Genomic DNA, 12,303 nt, shown 5'->3' on the forward strand with positions numbered 1-12,303 from the left:
GTTGAATAAGTTAAGAACTCATGGTGTTAAGGGTAAGATCCTGGCATGGATAGAGGATTGGCTGACTGGCAGAAGGCAGAGAGTGGGGATAAAGGGGCCTTTTTCCAGATGACAGGCGGTGACTAGTGGTGTGCCTCAGGGTCTGTGCTGGGACCACAACTTTTCACAATATACATTAATGATCTGGAAGAAGGAACTGAAGGCACTGTTGCTAAGTTTGCAGATGATACAAAGATCTGTAGAGGGACAGATAGTACTGAGGAAGCAAGGGGGCCGCAGGAGGATTTGGACAAGCTATGAGAGTGGGCAATGAAGTGGCAAATGAAATACAATGTCGAAAAGTGTGAAGTTATGCATTTTGGAAGGAGGAATTTAGGCATAGACTATGGGCGGGGTATTCTCCGACCCCCCGCCGGGTCAAAGAATCACTGGGGAGCGGCGTGAATCCCGCCCCGCCGCCGGCTGATGAATTATCCTGCGCCAGTTTTCGGGCGGGGGCGGGGATTGCGCTGCGCCAGTTGGGGGCCATTGGCAATGCCCCCGCCCCGGCGATTCTCCGGGCCCCGATGGGCCGAGCGGCCACCCGTTTTCAGCCAGTCCCACCAGCGTGAAATAGACATGGTCCATTCTGTCGGGACCTGGCTTGAAGGGCAGCTTGCGGTGCCCTGGGGGTGGTGCGGTGGGATCCGGTCCTGGGGGGGGGCCCCACGGTGGCCTGGCCCGTGATGAGGGCCCACTGATCTGCAGGCGGGCCTGTGCTGTGGGGGCACTCTTTCCCTCTGTACCGGCCTCTGTAAGGCTCCGCCATGGCCGGCGTGGAGAAGAAACCCCATGCGCCAGAACACACTGGCAGTCCTGCGCATGCGCCAACTCACGCCGGCCCGCAGCGGCCCTTCGGCGCCGGTTGGCGTGGCGCCAACCCCTCCAGCGCCGGCCTAGACCCCGGAAGTGCGGAGGATTCCGCGACTTCCGGGCGGCCCGACACCGGAGTGGTTCGCTCTTCAGGTTCGCTCCGATCTAGGCATCGGTACGGGCCGCCCTGCCAATTGCGGGAGAATCCCACCCCATTTTCCAAATGGGGAAATGCTTAGGAAATTAGAAGGACAAAGGAACTTAGGAGTCCTTGTTGACGATTCTCGTAAGGTTAATGTGCAGGTTCAGTCGGCAGTTGGGAAGGCAAATGCAATGTTAGCATTCATGTGAAGAGGGCTAGAATCCAAACCAGGGATGTACTTCTGAGGCTGCATAAGACTCTGGTCAGACCCCATTTGGAGTATTGTGAGCAGTTTTGGGCCCCGTATCTAAGGAAGTATGTGCTGGCCTTGGAAAGGGTTCAGAGGAGGTTCACAAGAATGATCCCTGGAAAGAAGAACTTGTCGTATGAGGAACGGTTGAGAACTCTGAGTCTATACTCGGAGTTTAGAAGGATGAGGGGGGATCTTATTGAAACTTACAGGATACTGCGAGGCCTGGATAGGGTGGACGTGGAGAGACTGTTTCTGCTTGTATCAAAAACTAGAACCAAAGGACACCATCTCAGGCTAAAGGGACGATCGTTTGAAACAGAGATGAGGAGGAATTTCTTCAGCCAGAGGGTGGTGAATCTGTGGTAAATCACAGAAGGCTGTGGAGGCCAAATCACTGAGTGTCTTTAAGACAGAGTTAGATAGCTTCTTGATTAATAAAGGGATCAGGGGTTATGGGGAGAAGGCACGAGAATGGGGATGGGAAAATATCAGCCATGATTGAATGGCGAAGCAGATTCGATGGGCCGAGTGGCCTAATTCTGCTCCTTTGGTCTTATTGTCTAAAGGTCTCCCAGACAGATTCTTTTCTCTCAATGGTCACTTAATATAGAACTTAATTTCCTGGTAAGGCAGCCATCAAGAACTGGCACCAGGATCTGCCTATAAGTTAGCACCAGAGAGAATTCTCCAATGTTCAATTCCTGGTATTATAACCCAGCTGAACTGGAACTCGAGTGGAAACAACGGGCTTCATTCTCCGAGCCTCCGCGCCGAAATTGCGTTTGGCGCCGGCCGGAGAATGGCCGTTTACCCAGAAATCGGGACCGGCGCCGCTAAAGTGATTCTCCGGTCCCCGGAGAATCGCTCAGGAATCACTTGCGCGCGATCTACGCAGAGCGGGTAGGGGGCCATTGACAGAGGCCCTCACCGCGATTCTCCACACAAAACTGCCCGAGTTCCTGACAGCGTGGTTCTAATCACATATCAGCCGTTGGGAACGTTGGGTGGCGCCTGCCGACTCAGTCCACGACCGCCTGGTGGGGGGGCAGGGGGATCGATCACCGGAGGGGGGCCTCATGGATGGTAGGGGATCGATCGGGCAGCATGGACCTGCGGGCTGCGTGATCTTGCGGGGGGGGGGGGCCTACATTTTTGATGATGGTCCGTGGTGCGAGTCTGCCATGTCGCACGGCACGGCCGCCACTGTGCACATGCGTGGACTCCTGACCAGAAGTGCAGGGCCCCGTGTCCACAGCCAGAGCTGCGAGAAGCTCTCAGGGGCCCTGCCAGCCCCCTGCAGGTAGGAGAATTGCTCAGGACTTTCTTCAGGAAAGTTCAGAGTGAAGCGCCAGCGTTTTTACACTGGCGTGGGGACATAGCCCCATTTTTGGAGAATCCAGCCCAACCTCTTTCTTTATAGGGACAATTGGGAAATAAGGGCATTTCGGTACACACGTAAACGATGAACTATTATTCTGTTTATTATGAATAGAAGTGCACTATTCTACTTAACAGCATTTGTCTTAAGTATGTGTGTGTGATGTAGTGATTAGACTTTCATAATCAATATGTGAATGAATAATCTGGTTTATTCAAACTCAAGTCTGCTGTTGATTCTTTAATTTCACCACATGCTAAAGAGGACTTAAAAACACGCATCTACCTTTCCAAAAGAAAACCACATTAATCACAGGCAGGAGAGGAATCGGGGGATTCAGTTGATTGCTCCTCCCTGTCCATAACAAATGACAATAACATGGCAAACCTTTACATCCAGTGTGAGTATTCAAAGGTTATAGATATGCATTGATCTGATACATTTATATTTATATTCAGCTACATCCAAAAGGAAAAGAGATATCGTCATCCTAATCGATGGCTCTCCAGGAATGGGAAAATCATTTCTTCAAGTCCGTGAGTTTCTTAGTAGAGTAACCCAGGAGCTCGATATTGGACCCGATAAAGATCAAGTTGCTGTGGTACAATACAGTTCAAACCCAAGACTTGAATTCGGCCTCAATACTCATTCAACTACAGATGGGGTTTTAAATGCATTGAGAAAATTGAGATTGAAAACAGGAAGGCCCCTCAACACTGGTGCTGCACTGGACTTTGTCACAAGGAATGTCTTCACTCCATCTGCAGGGAGCAGGCGCGATGCTGGAGCTTCACAAATCCTGGTGCTGATCACTGCTGGGAAATCCAGAGATGATGTTGGACGGGCAGCAGATGCAGTGAAACAGGCTGGTATAGTGCCCATTGCCATCGGAGCCAAGAGTGCCGACACATTGGAGCTACGACAGATCGTGTTGAATCCTGATTCTGTTCTCAAACTAGGAGACTTCCAGGAATTGCAAACTATTCAACAAGAGCTACTATCGAAAGTTAGAGCAGTGTCTGTGATTGAAGAACCAATCCCTCCTACTGAAGGTAAAATAGTTTTGTAAACCATGATTGAATTAGGTCACTCAATGTTATGTAAGAGAAAATGAAAGAACATTTTTGATATTGTAAGAGTGGCCTCACCAAGACTGAGGTTGAACAATCTGTACATTTTTGCAAAACCTATTTCACTGACTGAATTCTAAAGATATACTCCATAACCACCACCAGTGTCAGCACATTAACACAGTGGTGTGCATGCACTCCTAACATGGTGTAATTGAACTGATTGTATGAGGAATGAGTGCAATAGATCTATGCAATCACCACCTTTGAAAACATTGGGATGAGATGTAGCCATTCAGCTCTGTTCTTTTTTGAACACTTGACATCGTGTCATCGAGTCATTTAGGACACAGAATGAAGGCATTGAGCCCATTGTGTTTATGCTTGTTCTTCATGGACAAATCCAATCTAAACAAACCTGCTCTATCCCTGTAACTCTGCAAGGTTCAAGTGCCTATCCAATTTTCTTTTGCAATCATTGCTGGCCACTACTTCCATCACCCTAAATGGCAACACGTTCCAGATCATTGCTACTTGTGCACAGAAAGCATCTTCCTCACCTTCCTGTGGCCACTCCTGTCCATTACCAACCATGGCCTTTCCCTTCAGCCTAAACTTTTCCTTTAAATGGGGAAATTAGGGATATTAATGTGGAGACATCACAAACTTGAAGTTTTGAAAGCTATCCTTCTGATGCCTTTGGAATTATCATTCTGATTGGTGCACGTTTAGTATGAACACTGCCAGATGCAGGCAACATTAGCACAACCACATAACTAGTGTGATTCCCATAAGCAGTGTTTCGGAGAGCAAAGAATCTCATAATGTTTACAACATTGTGCATTTGTGAAAATGTTTCTCACACTGAGTTTGATTGGACTTCATAGTTCATTCCTATCAACATAATCAAGTCGATTTGGAGATGATCTACACCAGACACGTGTGCGAACTATAGGATTGCTCATGCTTTCCTTTTCAAAAGGTTGTGCACATTTTTCTTCAGTCTTTCCTTATTCAAACACCTTTTCATTGCAATTAATGGATTTAGTCTGATGCTGGTCTTTGAAATTTGAGAAACATCGAGAAAACATCAGTTATTAAAGCCCCAATTGTTGTAGAATTGAGGAAATGTTGTAAAATCTCATTACATTGGTTTACCAGGTATTATTTAATTGCTGACCTGATGTGCATTTCCTTTTCCAGTTCTACCAATGGAAATGAGTGAGAGAGACATCGTGTTCCTTATTGATGGATCAGACAATGTTGGAGACGCAAATTTACCTTTTGTCCGTGATTTTATGACAAGAATAATTCAGAACCTGGCCATTGGAAGTGACAAAGTGCGAGTAGGTCTGGCACAGTACAGCGATGACACTGAGGCTGAGTTCTATCTGAAAACTTATTCATCAGAAGCTGAACTTCTGTCTCATATCAGAAGTCTCAGACTGATCGGGGGATCAACGGCTAACACTGGTTCAGCGTTGGACTTTGCCTTTAAATATTATTTTACTAGTTCTGCAGGAAGTCGAATAAAAGAAAATGTTCCTCAGTTTTTGGTGCTTGTTACTGGGGGAAGATCCAGTGATGATGTGGACGCACCGGCAAATGCACTGAAGCGAGCTGCAGTAATGACCTTCGCTGTTGGAGTTAAACATACGGACCCAGCACAGCTGGAAGAGATTGCAATTGACCCAAGTTTGATCTTCAGTGTAAAGGAATTCCACTCTCTGTCTGATATACACAATCAGATGATAATACCATTGACAACGCTGACCGTTCCAACAGTAATTATTGAAGAACCAACAATAAAACCTGAAGAGGAACCTGTTGCTCCTACAGAAGGTACCAGAATTTAGTTTATTGTTTTTTCAGCTACATTTGAGTACATTATCAAACAATATTAGTCCTTGTCAAAAATATCACGCATGACTAGAAATGCAGGGTGGGTGTGAGTTCACTGATTGTCCCTGATTCTGGGCTACGGCCACCCCAGTATCTCCTTGTCATATTGGATTTCAGAATCCACATTCCTGTCCCTCTATATTCTAGCACCCTTCATAATAACTCACAGATTATCTTTAACAATCCATCTGAGGATATCGGGACAGATTTTATGATATAGTGTCCCTGGTACAGAAGTTCTTTTGGTTCATTGGGAGCATTCCCTACCTCTGAGCTAGAAGCTCTCAGTTCAAGTCCCACTTCAGGACTTGATGACCAAGGAAGGTGCATTCATAACCTGACCAAGAAGATCAGCCTGTAGATCCTTCAAATAAACCTGATGGCAGATGGTGAGCAGGAGAGTTTTATGGTTAGCCATACTGTAGAAGGCAAAGGCAGTACTTTGCCAAGCATCATCATGGATCAGTCCAATGGATGTCTACAGTTGTTGATGCTCTGTTCAGAATCACATTTTTTACTGCACAGAAGGAGGCCATTTGGCCCATCGTGTCTGTACCTGTTCTCTGAACGGCATCATGACTTAGAGCTATTTCCCCACCTTTTCTCCTGCATGCTGTTTCTATCCAAGTAATCATCTAATGCCCTCTTGAATGCCTCGATTGAAGCTGCCTCCACCCCACCTGCAGCCAGCACATCCCAGACCAGAACCATTCGTTGTGTGAAACATTTTGTTCTCAAATCACCCTTGTTTCTTTTGCAAATTACATCAAATCTATGCGCTTTCATTCTTCATCCTTTTGTCAGTGGGAACAGTTTCTCCCTATCTGCTCTGTCCAATCCCCTCATGATTTTGAACATCTCTATCGAATCTCCTCCAACCGATCTTCTCAACAGGGAGACCAGTCCCAACCTCTCCAATCTATCCTAATTACTGAAAGTTTCTAATTCCTGGAACCATTCTTGTAAACCTTTTCTGGATTCATTCCAATGCCTTCACATCCTTCCTATAGCGTGGCTCCCAAACTGTGCCCAATATTCCAGCTGTGGTCTAATGATTGTACGGATCGGTCATGGTAGCTGAAGATGTAAGAGGACCTCCTGGTACCGAGCTTTAAACACAGGTGCATCAATCTGAATACCTGATTCAACAGATTAGTAACTTGTGAAATGGATTCCACTCTCTGTCAGATATACACAATCAGATGATACCATTGACAACGCTGACCGTTCCAACAGTGATTACTGAAGAACCAACAATGAAACCTGAAGAGGAACCTGTTGCTCCTACAGGAGGTACCTGAATTTATTGTTTTTTTCAGATATTTCCACAATATTAGTAGTGTTCATATATTTATAAACGATATTCATGTACTGTCAAATATTCTGGTGCCTGTCAAAAATATCACATAAGCCTCAAGCCAAAAGAGATTGGGAATGGGTTCAATGGTTTGTTGCCTGCCTTCAGGACACTGACAACTATCATTGAAGTTAACTTGACAGTTGGATAAAGTTTAAGGGTGGGGTTCTCCATTCTGGAGAGTAAGTGCTGCCGCCAGCTTGGAATGTGTCGACTTTCACGACAGGAAATTCAGCATTGACTCCTCACCGAGGGGCTAGCACCGGCGCCGACTGAAACACCCGGAACCCGCGCTGAAATGGCCGGAGAATGACTGGGTCCCGGGCCGCGCATGCGCACAGCTGACGACCTGCACCCGTCGTGCCGTACAACATGGCGCCGGCCAGAGGCTAAACCTAACCTTAAGGAGTTATCCCTTGGCCTACCACATGGTCCATTACATCAGGCTCTCGTTTGGTGAGACGTGTGGCAATCCCTGCCCATGTGATTGCCGGCCCAGGGGACTGAAGATTCATGGAGGGCCAGAGAATAGGATGCAGGGCCCACAAAAAGGATGGAAATGGGTCATGAAGACCGATTTGCATTCATTCGCATCCTCTCGCTTGCACGCGGTCGTGAACCTCAATCCCTCCGCCAGCAGGGAGTCGGAGGATCGGGTCTGGATCGGCGTCCGCCAACATCCGTCGCCAATCCTGATTTTCCAATTCCCCGCTGCATTGGGGACTCCGGTACCGGCGGCAGGCGGCAAAGAATTCAGGCCAAAGTCTCCCGAATGGTGAATCCCGGCCCTTGTGTTTTACAAGCAATGCTGGATCTCCTCCAGCAACCACAAGAACTGAGAAATGCTGAGAAATTATGACAATCTTCATGAAAATTTAACACAGCCTAAAAACTACTATTGGGAATATTAGCAGAAGGAAATTTAATGCATTTATATGATTTAATTCTCTTCAATGTATCAACATGGGTATGAGCCCATTTTTTAATAAATGTATTAATATCTCTTTGAAAGAGCAAAATATGAATATCAATCCACTAATTTGCAGCAACAGACCTTTCTAAGATATAATAATTGAACAAAAGAACATAATTACATTCTAATGAGGATGATGTGCACATTGTTTTTAAACATTCACTTAATATTTCTGAATATAAACCTCTGTATTTTATTTATCTATATTCATTTTATTTTAATTTCTTCAGCGATGAAAAGAGATATCGTCTTCTTAATCGATGGCTCATCTGGAATGGGAAGATCATTTCTTCAAGTCCGTGAGTTGCTTAAAGTAATCCAGGAGCTCGATATTGGACCTGACAAAGATCAAGTTGCTGTGGTACAATACAGTTCTGATTCAAGACTTGAATTTGGCCTCAATACTTATTCAACTAAAGATGAGGTTTTAAATGCATTGAAAAAGCTGAGATTGAAAACAGGAAGGCCCCTCAACACTGGTGCTGCACTGGACTTTGTCACAAGGAATGTCTTCACTCCATCTGCAGGGAGCAGGAGCGATGCTGGAGCTTCACAAATCCTGGTGCTCATCACTGCTGGGAAATCCAGAGATCATGTTGGACAAGCAGCAGATGCAGTGAAACAGGCTGGTATAGTGCCCATTGTCATCGGAGCCAAGAATGCCGACACATCAGAGCTACGACAGATCGTGTTGAATCCTGATTCTGTTCTCAAACTAGGAGACTCCCAGGAATTGCAAACTATTCAACAAGAGCTACTATCGAAAGTTAGAGCAGTGTCTGTGATTGAAGAACCAATCCCTCCTACTGAAGGTAAAATAGTTTTGTAAACCAGATTGAATTAGGTCACTCAATGTCATGTAAAAATGTATTGAAGGAATATTTCTGATATTGTAAGAGTGACCGCTGGTGAGATTGCACAATGTGTACATTTTAGCACTTCATAACCCCACCAGTGTGAGCACAATAACAAAACATACACAGTGGAAGTTTTTAACAACACTCCTGACAGAATAATTTTATAATTTGGATCAGATCAAATGCAATAAAAATGTGTACTCATTGGCATTTGAAACATGGGTATGACATGTGGCATTTCAGCACCTAGTGTGACCACTTATTAATCTTTTGCCCACCATTTCCCACGATGTGCAGCACTGTGGCCTAGTGGTTAGCACTGCTGCCTCACAGCACCAGGGACCTGAGTTCAATTTCGGCCTTGGGAGACGGTGTGGTGTTAGTACCTTCTCCCTGTGTCTGCATGGGTTTCCTCTGGATGCTCTGATTTCCTTTCACAGTACAAAAATGGCAGCTTAGGTGGTTTGGCCATGCTAAATTGTTCTTTCATGTGCAGGGTTGGACAGGTTAGGTGGGGTTATGGGGATAGGGCACTGGAATGGGCCTGAGTAGGGTGCTCTTTCAGAGGGTCAGTGCAGTCGTGATGTGTTGAAAGGCCTCTTTCTGCACAGTGGCGATTCTGTGATTACCAACCAGTGCCTTTCTTTTAAGATCCATAACTACTCATGCCTAATCCTGATTATGTTTTGAAGCTGAGGAAATGCCAGAAATTGTAATTGAACCATTCAACAAAAGATGCTGTCTAATGTTGAAGCAATTATGGAGGAACCAATTCCTCTCACTGAAGATATAAAGCCTTGGGGGTTGGTTTGCTCAGTTGGCTGGGCGGCTGGTTCATGAAGCAGAGCGATGCCAATTCTTGTTGGTTCAATTCCTGTATTGGCTGAGGTTATCCATGAAAGTCCCACATTCTCAATCTTGCTCCTTGCCTGAAGTGTGGTGGCCCTAAGGTTAAATCGTGGTTGCACAGTGGTTAACACTGCTGCCTCACGGTGCCATTGACTAGGGTTCCATTCCAGGCTTGGGTGACTGTGTGGCGTTATAACGTTCTCCCCCTGTCTGTGTGGGTTTTTCCGGGTGCTCTTTTTTCCTCTCAAAGTCCGCATATGTGCAGGTTAGGTGGATTGGCCATGGTGGGCCTAGGTAGAGTACTATTTTGGAGGGTCGGTGCAGGCATGATGGCCTCATTCTGAACTGTAGTGATTTCATGGACCCCCAGTCAGCTCCCTCTCTTTAAAAGAAGGGAAAATCAGCCGAGAGCCTTTGGGACTTTCATTTCATTTCAAAGTTTTGCCAAAAGTATTTGGACAGTGGGCACAAAACCAGAAGACACGAGTTAAAATGACAATTCTGATATGAGACTTGAAATGAAAATAGCTTTCCCATCCACCCCTTACCATCAGTCTAGTGGGGATTGGGAACAGCCACAGCAATGTTATTTAAATGTGTGACATTTCACTCTGTGCCAATTACCTGCTGAGATGTTATGTTGCTTCCTCGCGTGTGTCATTGTGTGCTCATTGCTTGGAAAGGTGGAGAAAAAATGGTTGTATGAGGGAGTTTCAATGTAAAGTGTAATTATAAATCTAACTGTCTAACCTGGAGTAGGAGTGGGCAACCTTGATTTTGTTAAGATGTGGTTATCATGGACATTCTCTGGAACCATGAAATTGTGCATCTTCATTTGTTAATTACTGTTGCACAGGAGCTTATAGAACCTCAGAGGCGCAATTGAGTACAAAGAGAATATTATACTGTTACAACACCCTGGGCTAGTGGGTGGTCACAGCCTTAGAATAAAAGGGAGTCACTTTAGAACAGAGATGAGGAGAAATTTCTTCAGCCAGAGAGTGGTGGGTATGTGGAATTCATTGCCACAGAGGGCGGTGGAGGCCGGGACGTTGAGTGTCTTTAAGACAGAAGTTGATAAATTCTTGATTTCTCGAGGAATTAAGGGCTATGGAGAGAGAGCGGGTAAATGGAGTTAAAATCAGCCATGATTGAATGGTGGAGTGGACTCGATGGGCCGAATGGCCTTACTTCCGCTCCTATGTCTTATGGTCTTATGGCCAATTCCAGCCCCACTTGAGCTGGAGTCACAACACAAGTGAATTAACCAATAATTCTTAAAAAATACACAAAGTCTTTGGCCCTTGGCTTCCCAATAATTATAGTCATCAGGGGCGAAATTCTCCCCCAACGGCGGGATGCCCGCCGACTGGCGCCAAAGCCGGCGCCAATCAGAGGGGCATCGCGCCGGCCCAAAGGTGCGGAAGTCTCCGCATCTTTGGCGGTCTAGCCCCAACATTGAGGGGCTAGGCCGACGGCGGAGGGATTTCCGCCCCGCCAGCTGGCGGAAATGGCGTTTGTTGCCCCGCCAGCTGGCGCGGAAATGCGGCGCATGCGCGGGAGCGTCAGCGGCTGCTGTCAGTTTCCCAGCGCATGCGCGGGAGCGTCAGCGGCCGCTGTCAGTTTCCCGCGCATGCGCAGTGGGGAGAGTCTCTTTCGCCTCCTCCATGGTGGAGACCGTGGCGGAGGCGGAAGGGAAAGAGTGCCCCCACGGCACAGGCCCGCCCGCGAATCGGTGGGCCCCGATCGCGGGCCAGGCCACCGTGGGGGCACCCACTGGGGTCAGATCGCCCCGTGCCCCCCCCCCCCCCAGGACCCCGGAGCCCGCCCACGCCGCCTGGTCCCGCCGGTAAATACCAGGTTTGATTTACGCCGGCGGGACAGGCAATTCCTGGGCGGGACTTCGGCCCATCCGGGCCGGAGAATTGAGCGGGGGGTCCCGCCAACCGGCGCGGCCGGATTCCCGCCCCCGCCCAATCTCCGGGAGCGGAGACTTCGGCGGGGGCAGGGGCGGGATTCACGGCGGCCAACGGCCATTCTCCGACCCGGCGGGGGGGTCGGAGAATGACGCCCCTGGTTTGTAAATGAAAACACTGTTACAGTTTATTTATAACCAGAACTATAATGAACTATGTAGCAAATACAACCATTATCTAATTCCTAGTTCCCCACTTTAACTTGCCCTCCACCTTCTACACATACACGCAAGGTAGACAAACACAGAGAGAAATAGAGGGATAAAAAATCACGAGTAAAAGAGAAAAAAAAGAGTCTTTGTTTCACATGGTGCTTTCCAGTACACTACTCTCTCTTCAAGCCTTACTTTTAGTCCATAGTTTTAATGTAGGTTCATTCAGATCCCTGTAGTTTCAGAAATACAGCACTCACTGGCCTTTATGGAGAGAGCGAAAATGTTTTTACATTTGTTTCCAGCCTATATTGTTTTCCTGTAGATTCATTCATTCAGATTCTCTGCAGCCCCAGGAATACAACATTCACAGCCTTTCTGAAGAGAACACAGAGAAAAGAGAGAGACTGTCTCCCTGTGCTTTCAGGAGACAAACTGAAACTCCTTGGGACTCTAAAATGTATTCCACTGGGGTAGGATCCAATCACCACCTGTTACGGGCAGAGTGTAGTCTTTTGGGCCAATTCATTGGCCACCAGCCA

At 47.0% G+C, this 12,303-nt stretch overlaps 1 protein-coding gene across 2 annotated transcripts in view; it reads left to right on the forward strand.

The window, feature by feature from the left end:
* LOC140393912 (uncharacterized) overlaps positions 1–12,303 on the forward strand; it is a 428,933-nt gene that overhangs the window by 263,928 nt on the left and 152,702 nt on the right. Inside the window, exons 10-13 of one of the 2 annotated variants that reach the window (XM_072480540.1) lie at positions 3,084–3,677; positions 4,899–5,537; positions 6,786–6,890; positions 8,158–8,739. In XM_072480540.1, coding sequence (XP_072336641.1) covers positions 3,084–3,677; positions 4,899–5,537; positions 6,786–6,890; positions 8,158–8,739 — 1,920 coding nt within the window. The remainder of the gene's footprint in view (positions 1–3,083; positions 3,678–4,898; positions 5,538–6,785; positions 6,891–8,157; positions 8,740–12,303) is intronic. The other variant, XM_072480549.1, reaches the window with a different exon arrangement.

This window comes from Scyliorhinus torazame, chromosome 2 (genome assembly GCF_047496885.1).
Source record: "Scyliorhinus torazame isolate Kashiwa2021f chromosome 2, sScyTor2.1, whole genome shotgun sequence".
Lineage (NCBI taxonomy): Eukaryota > Metazoa > Chordata > Chondrichthyes > Carcharhiniformes > Scyliorhinidae > Scyliorhinus > Scyliorhinus torazame.